Here is a 25,523-nt window from a genome sequence, read left to right as displayed (position 1 = left end):
TTATGTGCCATGAGGATTTTATTTTTGGTATTTATACATCTTAGCACGGTGAGGAAATCGAGTGACTTTTATTTTGATTGTCTCTCAGATATTGTGTTTGGGGAAATTTTTTATACGGTCTGGTCAAGCATGGCGACCACGGCTCATCTATCTCTAGGAAGACAGTCGATCTTTAGTGACTAATTTCCTCTGCTTTCAAGTCACTTAGTGAATGATGTTGTTTTATACCCTTCCGGGCTCATTTTCACTGAAAGAATATATACAGTATTTGCCGGCGTATAAGACGCATTTCTTTTTCTTTTTTAAATGTATCACAAATTACCCTGCAACTAATGTTCCCATATTACGGATGGGAGGCCAAGCGTTATAGGCGGAGGTGCCTAGCTAGGGAGTCTTGGGACGAGCAGTAGTCCACTAAGCACAAAAATTTTTACTGATAATATTACTCATAATAAAATACTGGAGAACAAGCCAAATTATCACAATCACAAACGTACGGCAAATTTGCAGAAGACGTAAATAATGGCTTACATTGGCCTAACGACAGAGGGAAGCTCACAACATCTCACTGTAGCTCCTTCCCCAGCATACGTAACCCACACCAGATACATGTCTTACATTATTTAATGATTGTATTACCTTTAAGAAACATTTGTTTATTATCTAAATGAAAAATGTGCCCCTAGAAAGATTAAAGAAATGTTAATAGAAAGTTCAGCCACCAGTCACCATTTGCAATGAGTCGATGACGCCATAACAATAGCGATGGTGCTACACCCTGGTGGCCGATCGCGGCAACACAAAACATCACGGCCAAAAATAAGAGTTTCCCATCCTGTCGGTAATTCTCTTGACCAAAATATAAACAAGCCACACAGCTTCTCTGATCAGAGGTAGAGTTGGGTTAGTATAATGTTACTATACAGTAAAGCCTCCGATAACAAAGGTTCAACCAACAACAACTTTTCATATTTAAGACCTTAGTTAATTTAGGACCCAATTCAATTTACTGTACGTCCTTATTTCATTCGTATTTACGACCAACATATAATAAAAATAAAATAAAATTACCCGGTACATTTTCATATAAATAATAACTAAATCCCGATATGTATTATAAAAAAAAAATACTGTAAAAAAATGAAGAGTGCCTTGCGCAAAGAAGCTGCCCTGCTAATGAGCGGTAAACAACAGTCGGAGCTTGGCGGGCCTTTTGTTTTCACACTTCTGGAACAGGAGAAAAACTTTTTCAGGTTTCTGCATAGTATTTTGCATCCCCTAGTAGTAAGGTTAGTGTTAATAGAAAGTGTATAAGTTGTTTGAGAAAACTAGATGTGTTAAAATCCACATGAAAAAATGAGAGGTCTGTGGATGTTATATGCAGCAAGCAATGAACATATTTCTGAAGTGAATCCATTAACAGAACAAAGCATTAAAATTTAATAAATGCAAATTACTCTACATAAAGGATGAATAATGAGAAAAGAAAGAAGCAGTAAGGTCTTTTTGACAGCTTATTATTTGAAGGCCTAAAACCATCAACTTAGCTACACTATCAAATTAAGCATCATACAGCAGCTTCAGCATCAACTTCAGGTTCACAACAATTTCAGCAACAGCTTTATGTGGGAAAGCTACAGCTTCAGCCAGAATTGAACCTGATGTCTTCGCCTTTCTGAGTAAAACTCGCACAATATTCATTGGCTGTCCTTATGTCTTATTGACCTACCAACACAGAGTAGAATTTTTGTTTTTACATTTGTAAATAATATTTAAAACATATATGAACAGTAAATAAGTGTTGGTTTCATATTTAGAGAAATGACTATATGTTTTCACATGTATGCACTTACTGTGTTACATACGCTAGCTTTCCCAATCGCTCTCTTTTATTTCTTTACCATTAGTGGTTAGGCTACTAGTGTTCCATTTATTAACATTAAATAACATTACTTAAAGCATACATACAGGTATTAATTTTTTATTTAAATTCACTAGCTACAACCAGGGTCTTATTTTCTTCAGTTTCTATGTAGAACCATCACACTATGAAAACAATGCTCGCCTTGTCATTTCGTGTGTGTCTTAATATTCTACGACATACGAATTGCATTGTTCATTCTTTACATATATAATCATTAATTCAATCAAATACATATTCAGTAATAAACAATAATGAATATTTTGTACATATACTAAAAGATAAATGACTATGTTTCTTGAGTGCGCTGCATCGTATACATTGGTTTGCCAATCAAGGTCTCTTTAATTTTTTATTATCAGTGGTTACTTCTGCTGTACATTAAATAACATTAATTAAAACATACATATTTTTTTTACATTAATTTAACTACAGCATAGTCTGTTTTTATGCAGTCAATTGAACCTGCGGAGGCCCGCCGAAAAACAAGGAACGCCAGAATGAAATAACAGAACATATGGGATTAATTGAAATAGAGACTGGGCCAACCCCAAACCCACTCTTTTTTCCGATACAATACATAATGCTAGAAGTAAAAAATAACATCTTAATTTTAGATGGTATGCACAATAATTAATAAGTAAGAGAAATATCAATAATATTAGGGTTTTTAACACTTTCACGCTAGTAGAAAAAGCTGGGTCGGCACACATGGATGGTGGCTGCTCGAGGCAGAGAGGGCAGGATTAGTGAATCACTTTCATTTTCACTACTCAAGAGGTTTGCAGGGCCTCCCAGACAAACTCCTCAAAGTCCATATCCTCACCGTCAATATCACTATCACTGACTTGGGCTGGCTGTGGTTGTGGTGGGCTGCGGCGAGGAAGTCCTCATCACTACGTTGACTTAATTAGCATTGATGTTGTCGAGATAGATCTGGATATACGGCTCCATAACTTTCCTCAGATGGTTGGTTTAGACACTCCACCAATGCTTGTCTGGGTCTTTGTCAAGGATCTAGCTTGATTTTTCTCCTCTTAACTGATGATTTCCTTCACATTATCATGGCTTGGTCTCAGTGTAATTCAATGCTTTTCTGGTCGGGGAACCCGGAAGCCATTGTGGGTTGTGAGGGGAATAGCAGGCACAAGAGAGAACCAGAGCACGCCGTGGATTGAGAACAATGATAGGCCCGCAAGGTCAGTGACTTTTACCCTCTGGTGGCAGGGCACGCCGCGTTACATTAGACCACTACAGCTAGCGGCGGAGGGAGGTAAGTGCGCGGCGCACTTCAGTCCGACACGGCCATATGAGACATCAGCGATAACGAAGAGCGCCTAATGCACCACTCACCACGCCAGGTTTTCCTGTTAAAGAGGGCCTAAGAATGGACCGCGTGGTAAAATGGCGCGATGGTCTGACCTCTCCAGCTGCTTGCCACACAAATGACCAAATTTACCGCGTAATTAGCATTTTATTCTGAAGGCAATCGCCAGAAATGACCAAACGCCAGTAATGCAGACTATACTGTACAATAACAACCAGGGTCTTATTTCAGTTTCAGGCTGATAACTGACAATTATGGTGGAAGCACTGGACAACACGCCGCTCTTATCCTCTTGTGTGTTTTAATAGTCTACGACATAATAAATTATATTGTCCATTTCGCATATATAAAGATTAATTTAATCAAATACATATTCAGTAATAAACAACAATGAATCCTTCGTACATACAGTATAGTCTCGGTTTACGCAGATTTTCCTTACGCGATTGGTCATTTACGCGGCACCTGTCCAGACGCGCCAATTATTAATTACACGGACTTTCCTGAATTTACGCGAAGCGGCGCTGACAAGCTGCACGCTTAGGTCCTTACGCCATCATGGACGCCAGATGACGTTTCAGACTGTGATTGGGCCATGCAACCCATTTCACCCACGCATCCCTCCGCCGCCGAGCTGTGATTGGTCTAATTTAACTTGGCGGCTCTGTCTATATGGAATAAGTCGCTGACCTTAGAAGCGCCAGTCTCATTGTCCTTCGCTCTCTCACAGACAGTGCCTTCGTGTCTGCTAATCTGCTCAACAATGGCTTCCGCTGGACCCCCACCACCCCGAGAAACCTTGAACTACTCTGGCCCAAAGCCCAAGCAGGTACGATGCGCTCTTAAGCTATGAAGTGAAGTACAAAATCGTCCAGGAGTTAGAGAAAGGCACAAGACAGGATCTCGCCCAACAATATGAAGGGCAAGTTAATGAATCGAATGACACGCAAGACCATCAAGAAGGATGCCGCAAGATCAAAGAACACATGAGCATCACAAGTCTGCAGGTCCGCTGATGGTGAAAATATTGCCACAATAAGGTGCTGCTCAAGACTGAAGGTTTATTGGTCAGGTACTTGATTCACAGTCAAGAAGGAACGCGGGCGGTCGACACGCAGGCAGTGCAGGACTAAGCGAGAGAACTGTACCTATTAGTGGTGAGAAAATGGGAGTTCCAGAGCCCAAACTTCACTGCTTCCGCTGGGTGGCTGCAAGGTTTCAAACACCGTAAAAAAGATCACTTAACTTGAAATTGTTGGTGAAGGAGCAAAAGGGACTGCACGTACATGAATTTTTCCTCCATTCTACGAGAAATTACAGGAGAGGAAGGACAGTACACCAACGACCAAGGTTCAACATGGATGAACTGGCGCTGGAAGAAATTGCCATCCAAGACCTTTCGCTGCCAAGTCTACAAGGCGTAGTTTTAGTTGTAGAAGGAGCGATCACCGGCCCTGTTCACCAGTTGTTCAGATCCACAAAGCCTGCAAGCCGCGATGCCTGCTGTGTAAATCTGACATACAAAGTTAAATCCATTGGTAAACCTCAGGGAAGGCGCGTGATGTTCATTGGTCTGTCCTCTCCTGGTTTGACAACTGCTTCGTTCCCTGACGGAAGAAATTTCATGTAGCAACATATCACCCATTCAATCCTTTTGTTGCTCCTTGACAGCACCAGGACACTCACTCCTATTGCTGGATCACACCCCAATGTAAAAGTGGTCTTCCTTTCCCCTAACACTACGTCGTTAATCCAGCCCATGGACCAGGAGTTGATATGCAACATCAAGGCTGCTTTCTCCCTCAAAGAAGTTTCGCTCCTGAACGACTTCACCAACACCAAGGATGAATTACAGAACCTTGTGAGTGGCACGATAGCGAGGATCGGTGATCCAGAACAAGAGTTGGCGGATTCACAAGTGCGTAGTCAAGCAGTTCTGGAACTGTTTAACGCCAAGAAAGCTAAGTTGATTTCTTTGGTGGAGGCATGGGGGCAGCTGTCTGTGGTAACGATTCATCACGCTGCAGGCATGTGTTGGAGGGTATCCCAGTAGGAGACAGAGTCAGCTGCACAGGAGGCTCAGTCTGTTGCTGTGGTATTGATATTGCAAGAGAGGCTGCACAGTGTTAGGGAGTTGCAGGCTGTTCCAGAGACCACCAACGACGCATACATCCTGAGGCATAAGGCAACCTGAGGACTGCAGAGGAGATGTTAGAAGATGATGACGTCAGTGAACAGCCAGGTGTTACAGGAACAGAAACTGACATGTAGATGTGAAGGAGGTCATCGAGTTTGCTGAGAAAATCAAGTTTCCGTCCCTGCTAAAGACCCAGTCAATCATCGCTATGAAGTGTCAAGTAACCTCTGTTGAAATCTATGGAGCCGTATGTCCAGATGTATCAATACCTACTCTCACATCAATGCTAGCCGTCAACGAAAAACATTACTGAGTTTCACCCGCAACCCACTACAGCCAAACAGCCCAAGTCAGTGATAGTGAGGATATGGACTTTGAGGGGTTTGATGTCGAGGCCCCTGCTAGCCTCCTCTGTGTGGATAGTGATACAGGTGGGGCCAATAATCTGCCCTCTGCCTCGAACCAACCCCCATCCCCGTGCCCAGCCATCTCTTCTCTACTAACGAAGTGTTAAAAAACCTAATATTACTGTATTGATATTTCTCTCTTTATATATTAATTGTGTGTGGCTCATCACAAAAATTAAGATGTTATTTTTACTACAACGCACGTATTAGTCGGAAAAAGGGTAGTTTGGGGGTCATTCCAGTCTCTATTTCATTTAACTCCATATGTTCTGTTATTTCGTTTGATGAGCCTGTTATACGACCTCCATGGGTTTAATTCGACCACGTAAACAGACTATGCTGTATTCTTAAAAGATCAATGATGTGGTATATGCTCGCATGTATATGTTGGCGCTCCCAATCCATCTCTTTTTTATTCTTTGTCATTAGTGGTTAGCTACTTCTATTGTTCCATTTATTAACATTAAATAACATTACTTAAAACATATATATTCATTTGTTTACATTAATTTTACTACAGTTACAACCAGGGTCTTATTTTCTTAATTTTCTCGTGTACAACCATCGTCCCGGACTCCCGGCTGTAAACACAAACGAAAAAATATGGCGTCCCATCTCCTCTTGTGTGAACATATTATTATTCATTTATATTGTATAAGGTGCATTCAGAAACATTATTTAAAGAATATACAGTAGTTTGCAATTTTTATTAATTGCATTGTTTTGGGGGGAAAAAGAGGGTAAAAAGCCAAACAAAAGTTACGAAAAGGTCACACTTGGGAATGCATCTCATTATCATTGCTTTATTTTAATAGTAATATGATTAATTACTTGATTCCATTGTATATTGCATTTACATGCACAAAAATCATATGTTTTCTCTTACAAAACCATTTTAAAATCACTGTCAATACTGTGGCCTTAACATACGCGGGTTTAGCATACACGGATTTGCAAATACGCGGATTGCCCCGCTGGGGGAATATTCTGTACATTGAAGTAATTGTTGAAGTAATTGAAGTACATTCAAGGCTATCTAACAACTTCAGACGAGAAAGCACCTGTAACACGGGACACGCCCGCTTCCTGCACTCACAGCACACACACACACACACACACACACATAGCGCGTCGTCACCCCACCCCGCCACTCCGCGCTCCGTCACTCAGTCAGTCTCGCTGTAACCACGCTTCTGTTAACATCAGAAATGTAGTTGCTACCCTTGCTACCCACATTTACCATGGCCCCTAAAGGAGCATCAAAGACACCAGCTGGAGTCACCCCTAAGTGCCAGAAGAATGTGATGACTCTGCAGGAGAAGGTGGAGTTGTTGAATAAGTTAAGGGAGGGAATGTCGTTCGCTGCTGTGGGGCGACTGTACAATTTGAATGAAAGCACCGTACTTACCATCAAGAAATGGGAAAAAGATATCTGTGATGCTGTAAGTGCCAGTGCTCCACGCAGTGCTAAGCATGTCAGCCAAGTGAGGGAGAAGGCAATGGTGAAGATGGAGAATGCCTTGTTTCTGTGGATAGAGGACCAGCACCGGAAAGGTGTAGCAGTGGACTCTATCCTTATCCAGGAGAAAGCTAAGTTTCTACACACATGATTCACGCCTGCAGCTGAGGAACCCGTACCCAGTACCAGTGCTGCTACACCTACACCTGAGACACCTCCGACACCTTTCCAAGCCAGCAAGGGGTGGTTTGACAATTTCAAGCATCGATTCGGCCTGAAGAATGTGAAGATGACTGGGGAGGCTGCGTCAGCAGACACCATGGCCGCGAAAGCTTTCCCAGCAGAGTTGAAAGTAATACTCGAGGAGCAGGGATACAAGCCAGAGCAAGTTTGGAATATGGATGAAACAGGTAAGACAATAAATTACTACTGTACATTTAACCTTAAAAATGCTCAAATACCTGTTGTACTGTACGTACTGTATTGTGTTGTAAGAGAAAACGGGATAAATGCGTCTGATTTTTATACAGTAACTTTTATATTTTTATTCCGTAGTGATTTACCATACAGTGTGCTGTAATATTTTTATACCAATTTTGATACCGTATATGTATAATAGTACAGGGTGTACTATTTTCTTTTCCAACAGGTTTGTTCTGGAAAAAGATGCCACAGCACACTTTCATCGCCCAAGAAGAACGCCGTGCACCAGGATTCAAGGCAGCCAAGGACAGGTGCACCGTGCTATTTTGTGGCAATGCTGCGGGTCACCTCATTCGCCCAGGCTTCATATACAAGTCTAAGAAACCGCGTGCATTCCAACGCCGCGACATGAGCATGCTGCCTGTTTTCTGGATGCACAATAAGAAGGCCTGGACAACAAGCGACCTGTTTCTCAACTGGTTCCACCATTGTTTCTTGCCAGAGGTTGAACGTTACCTGCACCAGAAAGGATTTGAGTTCAAGATCCTGCTAATCCTCGACAATGCTCCCGGTCATCCACAGTCAGTGGAGGTGCTGCATGAAAAGGTACAGGTGTTGTTCCTTCCACTCAACACCACTGCACTCATCCAGCCAATGGACCAGGGAGTTATCAAGACGTTCAATGCTAGCTACAGTAAACGTGTGATGGCCAGACTGCACTCAGCCTTAGACCATGACCAAAACCTGGATGTGATTCAGTACTGGAAGAGCTTCAACATTGCCAACTGCGTATCTGTGGTGGCTGAATCGTTCAAGGATGTGAAGCCTGAGACAGTGAATGCTTGCTGGAAATCACTGTGGCCTGAATGTGTGAAAGATTTCACTTGATTTTCTTCTGACGAAGCCATCGCAGAGGCGGTGAGAAAGACCCTGGCACTGTCAAGGAAAGTGCCTGCTGAAGGCTTCCAGGACATGGTAGAGGACGAGATTAGGGAGCTAATTGAAGAGCACGACACTGAGCTGACCGAGGAGGATCTACAGGAGTTAGTAGACTCAGGCAAGGAAGAGGAAGAGGAAGCGCAAGGGAAAGAGGATGAGGAAGAGCACCAAGAAATAACGTTGGAGAAGTTGGGGGAGATGACCAGGAATATTGAGGCACTGAAAAACATGGCCTATAGTATGGACCCCTCCATGGTGCGTGCCCTGAAATTCATGTGAGGGGTGGATGACGTTTTTGCTCCATACAAAAACATCATGGAAGAAATGAAAAGAAAGAGACGACAACTCCCCATCACCATGTTCTTTGATCACCGAAGGAGAGATTTAACACCATCAGTCACTGGCGGCAGTGAGGAAGCAGCTGAATCCACCGTCGCCTCCACTTCACCACCCATTATGGAATTGAGTGACGATGAGCCCGATGACCCCCCCTCCTGTCGCCGAGGATAGGTACGTTACAGTAAAGTGAAATTTTTATCTCTTTTTTTTTTAATAGCTTTTCTTGCCATGTTTATTGTTTGTAAAAATGCACAGCACAGTACAGTTCAGTACTGTACATAGGAAATGGGGGTGCAGTTATTCACAAAACATTTGTGTTTGTTGTCAGCAGTAGTGACGATGTGGAGGCGGAGGGATAGAGCGGGTAGGAGTGGTGACGCTGGAGGCGGGAGCTGAGACGGGGACGAGTGGAGATGCCAGCCAGTACATTACGGGTGTACAGTATTAATTGTTTTTATAGCTCTTTTTGCATTTTTATATTAAATACTGTACATTACGTTTCAACAAAACTACTATTTATTTCTGAGAATATGGAAATGTAATATTTTTGCTGAAATGACGTACGTATTAAAGTGGAAAGTGGGATAAAATTGTGACGAAAGCATTGACTTTCACTTTCTTTCGTTCAAAAGATGTTACCGTAATCGCTTTTCGAATGGTTTTCAGTTGTGGGATTATGAGGCTAATGATAGGATAGAATATTATTGTAATACAGTACGGTACAACAGTTTTTTAACTGAAAACTATTCTAAAAGCGATTACGGTAAAATATTTTGAACAAGAAAAGAAAGCGAAAGTCATTGTTTTCGTCATGATTTTATCCCACTTTCCACTGTAATATGTACGTCATTTCAGCCAAAATATTACATTTCCATATTTATTTCTGAGAATATATTCATTCAGTCACAGTTAAGGTAAAATATACTTGTGATGTAATATTTTAATGAAAATACGGTATCGTAGTTTTCTTTTGTTTCAAATTTAATTAACAAAGATTGATGTTTCAAATGTAATGAACAAAAATTTATGTACAGTATCTATAAATAAACTTTAAAAAATGAATACTTTATGTTTTACATCGTCCTGTGCATACCATACCATGCATTTGGCTACTTTGGGCTTGCTCGAACTATACACAGGTATATACGGTAGATAAGGACATGGGGGGCCAGGGGTTCTTTGGGGGGGGGGCAGCAAAAGTACACGGATTTTTAACATTCACGGGTGTCTCTGTTACCTAACCCCTGCGTATGTTAAGGGCCGACTGTAATTGTATGATAAACTTACTAAAATAAAAAAATCCACAAAATATCCGTGTAAAATAGCGGTGCATGTTATGCGGTGGTGCATCTTATATGCATGCAAATACGGTATAGATATATATACTGTATAAAAACAAAACAAAATTTCTTTGTCCCAATTATACACATGCAAATAATGAATACCATGATACGTGTGGCCATCCCTCTAAAATATACCCCGAAAAATGTGTAGGTACTCTAAAAGATATAATACCTGTACTAGTAACAAATCTTTACTAATTAATGAATAACAAATAAACAATTTACATTACTGTATAATATTGTATACAGTCAACCCTCACTTTACGCGGTTAATGTAACCCACAGGGTACCGCGGAAAGTGAGAAACGCGTAAAGTGAATAACAACATATGGGATTAAATGAAATAGAGACCAGCTGACCCCCAAACTCCACTTTTTCCAACACAATACCTATGTTCTAGTAAAAATAACATCTTAATTTTATGATGGTACATGCACACAATTAATACTTAAGAGAAATAGAGAAATACAGTCGCCAAGTTAATGTCCATTCAAATAATGGACACGACTCCCTCCCCCTCTTCTCACACAACACTGCTGGCTCTTCCCTCTGAGAAATTTTGGGGGGAAAACCAGGTATAGTAATAAATAATACCTCAAACTAAAGTTAGGATAATATAATTGACATTGCTGGATTCCTTGTAAGACCAGGAATATTTTGAATATAAAAGTCATATATTTTTCACAAAAGATAACATATTTACTCAGATTAAACATTTTATCTAAAATTTGTATGTCTAATGCAAAATATATGATGTTTATATTCAAAATGATCACCAAACTGTAAGAATTCCAGCAATGTAAATTATATTCTGGCAGGGTAATTTGTATGAATTTTATGAGCTAAAACAAATATCTTCAGTTAATAAAAAAAAAAATATTCTTCACGACACTATCTGTCAATCAAAGTACCCCACCTTGCCTCCCCCCTCTTCCAACCGCGCGGTCAGTCCCAACCCTCCCCCCCACCCCCCACCAATCCTCCCTTCAAGAGAAAGGTTGGGTGAAAAAAATAAATTTTAACATTTTGTATTAAATAATACCTCAGATTAAAGTTAGGATAATATAATTGACATTGCTGGATTCCTTGTAAGACCAGGAATATTTTGAATATAAACGTCATATATTTTGCACAAAAGATAACATACTTACTCAGAGTGAACATTTTATCTAAAAATTTTATGTCTAATGCAAAATATATGATGTTTATATTCAAAATGATCATCAAATTGTAAGAATTCCAGCAATGTAAATTATATTCTGGCCGGGTAATTTGTATGAATTTTATGAGCTAAAATAAAAATCTTCAGTTAATAAAAAAAAAAATATTCTTCACACGGTAACAGATGGTCGGTCGCCGGTCCCTCCCTCCCCCCCCCACCCCCCACCAACGTCCCTACTAGATAAATGTGTGGGAATACCAGACTGTTTACCTTTTTAGTAATAAATAATAAATCAGACTAAAGTTAGGATAATATAATTGACATTGCTGGATTCCTTGTAAGACCAGGAATATTTTGAATATAAATATCATATATTTTGCACAAAAGATAACATATTTACTCAAGAGTAAACATTATATCTAAAATTTGTATGTCTAATGCAAAATCTATGATGTTTATATTCAAAATGATCATCAAATTGTAAGAATTCCAGCAATGTAAATTATATTCTGGCCGGATAATTTGTATGAATTTTATGAGCTAAATAAAAAAATTATACTTCACTGTGTAAAGGGGTACACCCACCGCGGAATGTGAGCATCCTGGGTTCTGGCAGGGCACCGCGTAAACGTGGAAACGCGGAATGTGGGACCGCGTAAAGTGAGGGTTGACTGTATATCATGAATGACAGTCATAGTAGAATGAGAGGCAGAGTGTCGGTGAGATACAGTGGGTGGGAGGGAGGTGGGAAGGTGGGAAATGGGTGGGATATCGCACAGTGGACATCGTGCTAATCTGGCCTGGCTAAAGCAAATCCATCACTGAAATTATGATTTAGATGGTGATAATAGAGGTAGTGGTGGTGATAATAGAGGTAGTGGTGGTGATAATAGAGGTAGTGGTGGTGATAATAGAGGTAGTGGTGGTGATAATAGAGGTAGTGGTGGTGATAATAGAGGTAGTGGTGGTGATAATAGAGGTGGTGGTGATAATAGAGGTAGTGGAGGTGGTGGTGATAATAGAGTAGTGGTGGTGGTAATAGTAGTGGTGGTGATAATACAGGTAGTGGTGGTGATAATAGAGGTGGTGATAATAGAGGTAGAGGTGGTGATAATATAGTGGTAGTGGTGGTGATAATAGAGGTAGTGGTGGTGATAATAGAGGTAGTGGTGGTGATAATAGAGGTAGTGGTGGTGATAATAGAGGTAGTGGTGGTGATAATAGAGGTAGAGGTGGTGATAATAGAGGTAGAGGTAGAGGTAGTGGTGGTGATAATAGAGGTAGAGGGTAGGTGGTGATAATAGAGGTAGTGGTGGTGATAATAGAGTAGTGGTGGTGATAATAGTAGTGGTGGTGATAATAGGTAGGTGGTGATAATAGTGGTGGTGATAATAGAGGTAGTGGTGGTGATAATAGAGGTAGTGGTGGTGATAATAGAGGTAGTGGTGGTGATGATAATAGAGGTAGTGGTGGTGATAATAGAGGTAGTGGTGGTGATAATAGAGGTAGTGGTGGTGATAATAGAGGTAGTGGTGGTGATAATAGAGGTAGTGGTGGTGATAATAGAGGTAGAGGTGGTGATAATAGAGGTAGTGGTGGTGATAATAGAGGTAGTGGTGGTGATAATAGAGGTAGTGGTGGTGATAATAGAGGTAGTGGTGGTGATAATAGAGGTAGTGGTGGTGATAATAGAGGTAGTGGTGGTGATAACAGAGGTAGTGATCATGGAGCTGGTGGTGGAGGGGAAGATTGTGGTAAGTGGTGAGGAGATGATGCGTCAATTAGTTTGTTTGGTAACACTGGCTGCAGCACTGCCAGACACAACTGAGCAGCTGATGTCTACCCACAAAAGTGAGTGTAAGTATAAATGAGCAATGTTGTATTCCTTCCACATTATGTTGAATAAATTTTATATTATTGAGTGAAGAAGCAGAAAAGCGGGGCTGATTAGATAGGTGGAGTGGAAGGAAGTGGTAAAACGCAATGAGCGTATTACCAAGCGCATGCTTATCCTTGTTGGGAACATGGGAACATTCAACCAGAGAACACACACGTCTTCGTCTCTTGGCTGGATCAGGAACCTGAACACTGTTCACAGGAGCCATGGTGGGGGGTAAGTAAAAGTTACACCAAAAACAAACATGGAGCAAGAAACAGTCTTCAAACACCAACCAAAACAGAGCGGGGAAACAAATGCTGTCACTGGAAGCTGGCGCCATGAGCCGTGCTGCCATCTCTTGGCAGTCACTGCTACCACTGGCTCTCGCAGACCCGCCGCTGTCCTGTGATAATTCCGCGATAATCCAGATCAATCAGTGATAAGTGTACACACTGTCACAATTGAGGATACTGTGATAAGGCAGATCAGCGATTATCGGGTCCCGCAATTATCGAAGATTCATGTATGAAAGGACTTAGGCTATGATATAGTGCACATAGGGTATGTTTTCCTACTTACATACATTTCCGATTTAAGAATGTCCTTGGGAACACAACTCGTCCATAACCCGAGGACCCCCTGTACATACCGTATACATCACCGTGGACATTTAAATCACAAAAGTGTTCAAACACCAAAAAATTTAAGTTTAGAAAACTTTATGTAGTTCTTATACAATGGAGGGTTTGCATGTAAAGAAATGGAGTTAAAAAAAAAACTGTCTCAGTGTGTAGCCGAGGAGAGTTGGTGGTGGCTGGCAGAGGACGGAGTGCTGGCTGGACTGACAGGACAACTCTACCTCCTGCACTTGTCAGCAGGGATCCCTTTATAATGACAGTATGCAATTTTACCATATTTCTCATATTATTTAAGGTCATTTGGTGCCAGGTTAATAAAACATTATCATTAAATAATAAATAAAAATAAAAATAAAAATCCCACACTCATAATAAATTCCCAGCGGTTTGGTTACATAGAGCAAACAGCTTATTGTCTGCGCCATCCCTCGCCATGTACAGTAGTGTATTATGTGCCTGCATAATATAACCTGGTTTATTTATTAATCAGTTGTCTTTTTATAAAAGTAGCCAAATCAAGCCAGCATATATCACTCAAAGGTAACAAATAATGTTGTTAGGAATGTACAGGTATCCATCATTTAGTGTTTGTTTACTTAGTGATATTTCAGTTTAGCAAAATAAAATTTTTAACACCCCTTGTTGTTTAACATTTTGCCCTTTTCAGGTTAGTGATCTTCGACTCACTGGGAAAAATTTAGGAGGTAAGTCGGAATACCTGGGGATTCTGTGCTCCAACTGCTCATCATTACAATACTTTAATGTGGCTTTGAAATAAAGAAAATACTCTACTGTACTGGAATTTCCATGTGTGGAGAAAAACGGTCCGCAAAGCACGAAAGGGCTGCCGAGTATGTGGACGAATTTGAAGCTTGTAGTTGATGAGCACCATTGTCCTCAGCAGGTGTATAATACAGATGAAACTGCATTATATTGGCGATGCTCACCTAGAAGGACATTAACAACAGAGGACAAAAAAGGGCCCACAGGATTCAGACAATCTAAGGATAGAGTTACCTTCCTAGGGTTCTCAAATGCAGCAGGCACACACAGATGTAAGCCACTGGTGATTGGAAAAAGTAAAGTCCCAGGTTGCTTATCTGACTTTCTGCCTCATTTACACACAATTGCAGGGTTTCAATTGTTTCTCTTACTATTGACAACACAACTTTCCAACTTTCCTTCTGTGGAGCACCATCTATTAACTTCTTCCCCTGACCTCTTACTACTTTCCGAACTTAAACTGTCCAAAGCAGCTTCACCCAAACCTTTTCAAGTCTCCAACTACAACCTTTATACCTCCTTCCGTTCTAAAGGAGGTGTATGCACTTACTGCAACACACGTACACCTATAGCTCGACTCACGGATCTTGAATCTCCCCTTTATGATGTCATCTGGCTCAAAATATCTCTACCTACTGTGACTATTTTTCTTTGTTTCCTATACTGTTCTACCAACTCTACCAGCTATTTCGAACTCTTTGACTATCTCACTTCTTGCCTTGAGTCGTTGCTATCCACACACCCCAACACCGAGATACTCTACCAAGGGGATTTCAATGTACAACTCCTCCCCGACTTATGACCTACTCGACTTATGACCACCCGCATTTATGACCTGCCTCAGTCGTACCAAAATTTTGTCAAATTGTGTATTTTTGAGTCCCAACTTCAGTACACAGAGAAAATTTTCGTTTGTAATTCACTTTAAAATGGCTGGCCAGCTTAAAAGTGAGAATTTTGTGGTGCTAAGAAGAAAAAGAGACACCCATTTTAGATTTTCTATGTATTATTTAAGCATTTTCGACTTACGGCCATTTCGACTGACGACCATTTCGACTTACGACCTCGATTTGGGTCCCTAACCCCGTTGTAAGTCGGAGAGGAGCTGTATTGTACATCACAGAGAGTGGCTTGGCTCTGCAAGGGACAACCGAGGTGGAGCTGAGTCACTCTCTTTTTCCCTACTTAATGATTTGGAACAAATAATCTAACACCTTACAGGCGTTCCTGATCGACACGATCAACTTGCTAACATTCTTAATCTTTGTTTTACCTCTATCCCCTCACACTATTCATACTTAATTTCTGCCCCCTTAGGGTCTTCTGATCACAATCTTATTTCTATTAAATCAAACTGGGCACGACCACCTCCCCCACCCCACTCTAAACGTCAACTATGGCACTATCGGAGGGCAAACTGGCAATCCTTGCGAGAATTCTTCACCGACTTTCCTTGGGATGAATGTTGCTTTTCGACTTGGGACACCTCGGTAAGTGCTGACAGCATTGCTGGGGTTATACAGGGTAGTATGAGTGCATTTATCACATCTACTAAAACTTTCACATTACAATCATGGTTTGATCACTCCTGCTCTCTTGCAGGCAGGGTGAGAGATAGGGCATATTAAGCTATGAAACTATCTCTATCTCCTATTACCCACTCCTCTTTCATTACTTCTAGGAATCGTTGTAAGGCTATTCTTTTCATAGGGCCAAACAGAATTTTATAAAAAGAAAGACCACTGACCTAACTAATTCTTCCTCTAGTAAATCCTTCTGGTCCTGAACCAAAAACATCTGTAACAACTTCTGCACTCCCTCTTTTCCTCCTCTCTTCCGACCTGATAACTCTATAGGCAACTCTCCCCCTGACAAAGTCAATCTCTTTGGCACATTATTCTCCTCTAATTCCACCTTAGACGATTCCCACTCTACCCCTCCTACCCCTGCACCTTCTACTGAACCTATGCACTTTCCTATAATCTCCACTCCCAGGGTTGCCGGTGTGTTATCCAGGTTGGATGTGAGTAAGGCGCGTGGACCAGACGGAATACCCCCTCATGTTCTGAGGGAGTGTGCTGAAACCCTGGCCCCTGTGCTTGCTCCCCTTTTTTGCCTCTGCCTCAAAACCCAAACTTTTCCTTCTTCTTGGAAGCATGCCTTGGTTCAGCCCATCCCGAAGAAGGGTGACCATTCCAATCCCTCTAATTATCACCCCATTGCCCTAACTTCATCCTTCTCTAAGATTTTCGACACTATCTTGAACTCCCATTTTCTCCGTCACCTTGAATGCCATTCTCTTTTGTCAGATCACCAGTATGGCTTTCGCCAGGTGAGATCTACTGGTGATCTGCTCTCTTATTGCACCCATCTTTGGTCATCCTCTCTTAGGGATTATGGGGAAACTTTCGTCGTGGCCCTCGACATTTTCAAAGCATATGACAGGGTATAGCACAAGTCTTTGCTTTCTAAACTTCCCTCTTTTGGTTTCTATCCCCCACTTTGTTTTCTAATCTCTAGCTTCCTTGAGAACCGATCCATGGCAGATGTTGTCGAGGGTTCGATCTCTCGCTCTTTCTCTACCAATAGTGGTGTCCCACAGGGTTCTGTTCTTTCACCTACTCTCTTCCTTCTTTTTATCAATGATTTACTTCACATTACAACTAATTCTATCCATTCTTAAGCTGATGATTTTACTCTTCACTCTTCTTCACATTTTACCCTTCCTCCTAACTCTCAAACTAGATCTGTTTTTAGAGCTGATATCATTACTTCTATCAATGTGGATCTGTGCAGCATCTCTGAATGGGGAGGTATAAACTTGGTTAAATTCAATAGTAATGAAACTCAGTATTTACCAGTTACACTTTCTAAATTAGATGATGTCCCACCAATTACATTTCAGGATGCTGTCTTTCTGCCAAATTCTGAAATGAATATGCTAGGCCTCACGATTTCCTCCAATATGTCTTGCAAATCACACATCTTTAGTATAGCTAAAGCTGCCTCCCTAAGTTGGGAATGCTGTACAGATGCCGTAGCTACCTCACTCCTGAGCAGTTGCTCCAAGTATAAAAGGGATTCATTCGTCCTAACTTGGAGTATTGCTCTCATATCTGGGGTGGCTCTTCTTCTGTCCAACTGTTAGATAGGGTGGAATCAAAGGCATTTCGTATTATTAACTCTCCTCTTTTAGTCGATAATCTCTCTTCCCTTTCTCTTCGCCGCAATGTTGCTTCACTCTCTCTCTTTTACAGGTACTTTAACGGGCAATGTTCGGCGTATTTGGCATCCTGTGTACCGCCGGCAAGGCCGTGGGCTCGTAACATACATCTTGCCCACGGTGCCCACCATTTCTCTGTGGATATCGGTCACACGAGAATAACCCGTTATAGTACCTCCTTCTTTCCTCACACAGCCAAACTGTGGAATGCTTTGCCTTCTTCTGTGTTTCCATGCTCTTACAATCTGTCTCATTTTAAAAAGCAGGTTTTCCGGCATCTTCATGGTGTAGATTAATACAGTATTGTATAACCTTTTTTTCTATATTTTCAGTTTCTTTCCGTTCATTTTTTTCGCCCCCCAGGCTCCATTGTGGGTCGTTTGACCTGTGCCCGGGTTGGCTAATTCCTGTAAAAAAAAAAAAAAACCTGACTTCGGTTGGTCCGGCAAAACGGATAATCCAGAAAGGCTTTGGAACCAAGGGTGCCGTAAAATCGGTGGTGTACCCCTACCTGAGTGCACTACTGTATACTTATACCAAACAACCGACCAGCCGCGGCAGCACTTATCCCCTCTTTTGACTTTTCTAATAAGTCAACTTTCTTTGTCATGGTCATCACTGACTTCTGCCTTTTACATTTCAATCCATTAGCATCACTAGCACTGACACTAGGCAGTCTTTTAGGGGCCATTTCACACAGAAACACTAAACTTTTAAGAGTACAACATGAGATGTTGCATCCCAGGCAATGGTTGAGCGCGAACAGAGGGAGAGATGCTGCGGGCATGTGGGGTGACTCGTTGTGCTGCGGGAAAAGGCTCACAAGCTAGCCACCATCTGCTTACCGCGAATCGTCGAAATCGTGAATCGCAAACCCGTGAATGGCAAGGGTCTACTGTACTGTACTGTAATGCATTGGTATTTGGCAATCATTTCATTGGACATGAGACATAATAGCTGAAAGATCCCCCACGCCGCTCCTCACTCCATCCCTGCTCTGTTGGTTAACTGCTGACCGTGTAAGAACTGTTTATTCCCTCTATGTTTTTGACCTTATGATAATTATTATTTTTTATTTTCTTTGTGCATTCTGTATGGACAATTGTGTGCGCATGTAAAAGAATAAAATAAAATGAAGAAAATTACATATACCATATATCTCGGCCTATAAGACGGAATTTGAACCATAAAAAAATCAGCCCAAAGTTAGGGGGTCGTCTTAAGCACCAGATATAAAATTCTTACCTCTTAAATATTGCGGTTTAGCGTGTCAAGAGTGGTGATGGAAACATGGTAAATCACTCACAAGGTCCTACCACTAATTATTTTATACTGAAACTTACGTTTGGGAAGCTGGATTAAAATTAAGATTACTGGTATATTAAAATAATAAAAATGTATTATAAACCTGTCTAACATACCATAAAGGAACAATAAACAATATACCCCAGTAATAAACACAGCTGCTATCATTACCCCCCCCCATTTGCCAGTGGTGGTCAGTAATGCATATCTGTATATTTACTGATCATAATACTTATCTCCTATAAATAATTCATTTAAAATTTATTTTTTTACAAAGAATATTCAGTAAATGACTGCGTTAATTCTTGAAACTACCAACAGTGGTAAATTTAGGATGAGAATCATGAACACGAAGTCACGTCGTCAGGTCAAGCGTCAGGTGCGTGTTGGGTTGGGCCATGGTTTCTCAGTGCTTGGTCGGCTTGATTGTGTGTGTTGTTTTCTTGTTTGGAGGAAATGTCTTGGTCTTCTGTCTTGGTATTCTTCTTAGCTTGAAGTTGATTTTCTTCTAACGCTCCTCCTCTTCTTGCTCTCTTGAAGTGTCCATTCATTCGTGTTTGGGTCTTGTTGTTCGTCTTCCTCGTTTCTTATGTCCTCATAGGTGTGGAAGAAGTCGGAGACGGTGAGGTTGACCACGTGGGCTTCAGCTCCACGGTCCTTGTGGTGTTCTTGTTTCTGTGTGGCGGGTGTCTTTTCTTGAGTTTTCTTTTCTTGGGTTTTCTTTTCTTGGTTTTTCTTTTCTACTGTTTTTTTCTTATCTTGGGAGCGTACAGCAAGGAGGGCCTCTTTGTAGCTAAGTTTCTTGTCGAGTCGAGCCTTGGCTATCCTGCATTCCTCCTTCCATTTCGGGCAGGTCCGATCGGCGGAGGAATGTGGGCCGCCACAGGCAGCGCATTTTTTTACTGTGTTGGGGCAGACCGTGTAGCGGTGTCCGGGGCTGCCGCACAGGGAGCAGGTGTCCTCCTGCGCCTCACACTTGTTGACAGTGTGTCCGTAGTGCTGGCATTTGTAACAGCGTTTCGGTCTGCAGTAGGGCTTGACTGGCACAGTTACCCACGCCAGTTGAGCCTCCTTGGGTAAGGTTGTATGGTGTCCGATGAGGGCAGTGGTGTCGGACAGCTTCTTCACAACTTGGAGTTGCCCCTTGAGGAGCTCACTCAGCTCTGCTTGGTCCACGTGGGCAATTTCGGCGTGGGAGATTACTCCCAGCTTCAGGTTGTCCCACTTGTAGGCATTCATTTTAAATGGAATGTCGTTGATGTCTGGAATCTCCGCGAGCTGTACGGGCATACCCTTCTCGGCGAAGGTGATCTTGATGTCACCAGGGAGCTTCAGTCGTTCCACCTTGGTGACCCCCACGATCTCATTAGTTTCAAAGAACTTCTTGAGAACTAGGAGGTTTAATTTCTTGGGGCAGGTCGGCGTATCCGGACGTATCCGTGCCACGTTATCAAACTCGTAACCGTTCATAGTGAGAGAGGGTTAGAGAGTGAGATGTTGTAGTGGATTTCTCCCCTACAAACGCTGTTTGTCTCTGAGTAGCCGACCCCGCGAATTCCACAGTGGATGCCTCGTGGTCTAGGTCAACCAGCGCCGCCCACGGAGCGGGGTTCAACTATCTACCCACGCCTACCTCCGCTATAAAAGACCTGACCTCGTGGTGACCTCTCTCTTCTTCTAGCTACAGCCGCAGCAAGCAACACCACCTCCTCCGCCGCTGCCTGGCGGCCCTCGCTCCCGCCGGCGAGCATGGCGACCCACAAGCTGTCCTCCTCTGAGCATCCTCACCAACCAGCTCTCTCTACATCACGTTTGTAACCATGCTGCCACTTCCCAGCACCAAGCTGCATTGTACATCCAATACAACATGTATACAGAGAGCACATTGTGAGTTTCCTTTCTCCATCCCATCCTGAGTGTGAACCCAAACATCCCATATCCCACAAATGGTGACCCCCGGAGATTAGCACTCACACAGGATGGAGGAGAAACAGATCACGCTCCCAGTCTTCAAGAACATGGAGGACTGGCTTATCCACCCAGAAGCAGCTCTCATCAGCTCTACAGCTACTGTCTCTACACCACAGGTGCGACACCCTAGAGCAGCACTGCTTCTCTAAGCAGACACCAGCTCCTCTTCTTGCCCCAAGCACCACGTCCTACCGACCCCAGCACACCTGTCTTGCCTCAGATGCCGTCCCCGGCCCAGCAGTACCCCCTGCCGCTCCTCCTGATGCAGCCCCTGCTCCCGACGCGGCCCATGCGCCTGAGTGCAGACCAAACACACCCCTCTTTTCTCCCTCAGGTACTCCCTGCTACTGTCCTGCACCCTGTTGCTGTCGTGGACCCAGCTGCTGTCACGAGCCCTCATCCACTTCTGCTGACGAAGCCCCTGCTCCTGACCCAGGCCCACACACCCCAGCAGGCGCATCTGACGACTCTGTGCCTGCCGTGAGGGAAGCACAACATTCATCGCCTCCACACACCCTTTTTCTCCCTCTCTACTCCCACAGATATTGTGTATCTAGACAGTTGTCTCCTCTAGTGGCCGGCTCATCCACGCCATCGCCGTTATGGCTCACATGTGGCATGCACCGCCAATTCTGCCTCACATGTGCCATGCACCCCTGCAGACAACAAGTCTCCTACACTGCCTGGAGGGAAGGAGCGAGTATTGTAGTGGATTTCTCCCCTACAAACGCTGTTTGTCGCTGAGTAGCTGACCCCGCGAATTCCACAGTGTATGCCTCGGGGTCTAGGTCAACCAGCGCCGCCCACGGAGCGGGGTTCAACTATCTACCCACGCCTACCTCCGCTATAAAAGACCTGACCTCGTGGTGACCTCTCTCTTCTTCTAGCTACAGCCGCAGCAAGCAACACCACCTCCTCCGCCGCTGCCTGGCGGCCCTCGCTCCCGCTGGCGATCATGGCGACCCACAAGCTGTCCTCAGAGCACCCTCACCAACCAGCTCTCTCTACATCACGCTTGTAACCACGCTGCCACTTCCCAGCACCAAGCTGCATTGTACATCCAATACAACATGTATACAGAGAGCACATTGTGAGTTTCCTTTCTCCATCCCATCCTGAGTGTGAACCCAAACATAACGTACCCCACAATGTCACCATGGAGGCCGAGAGACTAGGTCTATGCAGTGGACGTAGGGGTACCGACCTAGTCTCGACCTTGAACTTAAAGCTCAGGATCAGAGCCTTTCACACCTTACGCTCCTGCTCCTGTGATTGGCCCTCGCGCTACGAGCACCTCATATCCTGAGATTCCTAAATCACATAAATACGGCCCCGGCTGACCGGGGAACTTCACTGTTGCAGGCCTCTTAGATCAGAGTGAACATGGCCCCAAGAAACTACAGGAGACATCCCGCGGAAACAAACAGACATCTCCTGCAAGTCATAGTTAAGGATACCAGGGAAGGGAAGGAAGAAATCAAAAGCGTAAGCTGGCTCAAGCGGTGCTACAAACTGAACGAGCACACCTCCCTCGGCAAAATGTGGGCCCAGATCCGAAGGGCATCTGGGAAGGCAACACCACCACCACCAACCCATCCCAACCCAGAAGAGGAAGCTGTTCTCTGACCGAGCAGCAACGAAAAACCTCCCGAGACATGCGGAGGAGACACAACGGCGTCTGCGACAGACCAGACTCCAGATGATCGAAGAGGCCTGCAACAGTGAAGATGACACTGACAGACCTTTCAACCAGCAAGATATCCAGAAGTTGCTAAAACGAAGCAAGGACACAGCACCAGGGGCCGACAGGATAACCTACTCCATGCTTTCCCATGCCTGTAAAGCCGGACACGAGGCTTTCCTACAAGTCATCAATGCTTCGTGGACAGCACAAAGACTCCCACCGGAATGGGAGAAGGCAGATATACAGCCCACTCCGAAGCCCAGAGAACCAAACAAACCGAGGCCCATCTCCCTTCTCAGCTGTATAGCGAAGACGGGAGAAAGAATGGCTCTCAACCGACTCAAGTGGAAAGTAGGCAGCCCACACCCTCACATTTTTGCTTACACCGTGAACACCGGCACAGGCAACAACATCGCCGAGATACTCAGCACAGTGGACTACAAACCAGCTCTGGTGGTCTTCCTCGATCTGGAGAAGGCCTTCGAACTAGCAAATCCACTGGCCATTACAACGACGCTCGCTGAAAAAGGCGTCAAAGGAAGGTTGCAGGGGTGGATCCAGAACTACCTAACACAGAGAGAAGCACGAGTACGCTTTCAGGGAGCAACCTCAAGCTACAGGGTCCATGAAAACGGAACCCCACAAGGAGGCATCCTCAGTCCAATGCTGTTCAATGTCCTGATGGAAAATCTTGTCAAACTTCCTTTCAGACAAACAGCCAAGCTCCTATGCTATGCAGACGACATACAGCTTATAGTAAGAGGATCAAACAGACTAGCCAACATGCAACACGCACTACAACTTATAGAAGAGGAGTGCAACAGATTTGGACTCAAGATAAATCCAGCCAAGTCGAAAGCGATGGCTATCTGCACAGACACACCAGACAAGATGCTCTCCATACAAAACACGCCGGTAGTCTGGACCAACACCCACCAGTGTCTTGGAATCTGGTTTGACCAGAAACTCACTTTCAAGCCGCAACTCGAGTATCTCAGGCACAGGACGAAGAGCAGACACAATATAATAAGGTCGCTCACCAGCACAACCGCAGGAGCAAACCTTCATGTGCTCAAAGCCTACTACACGGCCGCCATCAGATCGCTGGTAGATTACAGTGCTCCAGCACTCATTGGACTGAGAGAAGACCAAATAGCTAAGCTAGAAGTCATCCAAAATAATGCTCTCAGGACCATGCTCGGAGCACCCATGTGGACCAGAATTTGCAATTTGCAAATGGAAACTGAACTACCACCCCTGGCAGTACGAGTCAAGCAGGTGACAGCCGGTCTCCTTGCCAAGATCTGTAGGTCAGATAAGCCCACAGCTGCCAAAACGCGAATCAGTGCCTCCCTCCACCTCGACCACAGAGAGCGAGGGGCCACCTGGTCGCACGAGGCAAGCGAGGTCATCCGACACCTGCAAGCAGAAACACTCGTCAAGAACAACCAAGACACACGAGACAATGGTTACGTAGTTCCTCCACCATGGAGCCCTCCACCAGCCACATTCAAAATTACCGACCTAGGTGATAGCAAAGCCAACCTCCAGAAGGAGGACCTCAAAAAAATAACTCTAGAAGCCATAGCCACCGAGACACCGGCTGATGCAGCATCATACTTCACAGACGGCTCGGTGGATCCAAAACATCATACATCCGGAGTGGCCTTCTACACCCAAGGTCAGACCCTCCGATGGAGACTTTCTAATGACTGCTCCACCCTACAGAGCTGGTAGCAATCTCAAAAGCCCTACAACACGCTGCAACACAACACAACAAGTCCATCATAATTCACACGGACTCGAATTCAGCCATGCAGGCGCTGCAACACAGTCAACCAAGAGACAACGTCCACATCATAACCTCGATCCTCGCACAGCTACAGGAATTCCAAAGACAAAACCGCCCAGTCGTCTTACACTGGATTCCCAGTCATGTAGGGATCGGAGGAAACGACGTGGCAGACGAAGCAGCCAAGGCAGCTACACGTTCTAGTAGCGTACACATTCAAGTTCCAGCAAGCGTGCAACAGATCAAGAATCACCTCAGAAATACTAGCAAGCTCCACATCAAAAAGAGCTTCCTTCACGCATTCAACGCTGGTTCCCAATCAGCCAAATGGTACCTGGCGGCTACAAAAGGGGAACCACCTTTCGCGGGCAAGAAAACACCAAGACAAACCCAAGTCAGCCTTCATCGACTACGACTAGGGCACAAGTGCTCCTGGCAGATGATCGGAAATGACGTCATGGAATGCACCTACTGTCAGGAGCCAGCAGCCAACCCACTTGAACACTATCTCCTCGACTGCGAAGTCACACAAAGTCTCCGAAACAGAACTCAAAACTTCCAAGAAGCACACACAACACCAGCGGCCACTCTAACCCGAAAGGCCCAAACAAACCACATTCACCACCTTCTCCGGGTCATCACACGATACCCACCACCCAGATAGCTTAGAAAGTATCCTCTCCCAGCAAGTGCGGACCCCAGTTCGGGGGGGCGCGCCACTCCAAAACTGACCACGTCCAAGAGTGGGGGTTGGTGGTAAGCGTCCACTGATCGGGGATCCGCTCACACTT

General features: G+C 43.8%; 2 protein-coding genes across 2 annotated transcripts; both read left to right on the top strand.

Moving 5' to 3' along the window:
- Positions 1 to 7,033: 7,033 nt before the first annotated feature.
- LOC121868955 (CENPB DNA-binding domain-containing protein 1-like) lies at positions 7,034 to 7,402 on the top strand. The gene has a single exon (XM_042369988.1). It carries the CDS (start codon positions 7,034 to 7,036, stop codon positions 7,400 to 7,402), a length of 369 nt encoding a protein of 122 aa, XP_042225922.1.
- A 138-nt stretch (positions 7,403 to 7,540) lies between these two features.
- Positions 7,541 to 8,562, top strand: LOC121868954 (tigger transposable element-derived protein 1-like). The gene is made up of 2 exons (XM_042369987.1): positions 7,541 to 7,661; positions 7,901 to 8,562. The coding sequence occupies exons 1-2, from the start codon at positions 7,541 to 7,543 to the stop codon at positions 8,560 to 8,562; spliced, it is 783 nt and encodes a 260-aa protein (XP_042225921.1).
- Positions 8,563 to 25,523: the final 16,961 nt, after the last annotated feature.

This window comes from Homarus americanus, unplaced genomic scaffold (genome assembly GCF_018991925.1).
Source record: "Homarus americanus isolate GMGI-L3 unplaced genomic scaffold, GMGI_Hamer_2.0 scaffold24694, whole genome shotgun sequence".
NCBI classification, from domain to species: domain Eukaryota; kingdom Metazoa; phylum Arthropoda; class Malacostraca; order Decapoda; family Nephropidae; genus Homarus; species Homarus americanus.
This window is presented reverse-complemented; position numbering and strand designations above follow the sequence as displayed.

Bases quoted from the DNA above. Each gene is read 5' to 3' on its own strand.
- LOC121868955 (XM_042369988.1), top strand. From the start codon at position 7,034: ATGGCCCCTAAAGGAGCATCAAAGACACCAGCTGGAGTCACCCCTAAG.
- LOC121868954 (XM_042369987.1), top strand. From the start codon at position 7,541: ATGACTGGGGAGGCTGCGTCAGCAGACACCATGGCCGCGAAAGCTTTC. The intron at 7,662-7,900 runs GTAAGACAATAA...CTTTTCCAACAG, and splicing joins TTGGAATATGGATGAAACAG to GTTTGTTCTGGAAAAAGATG.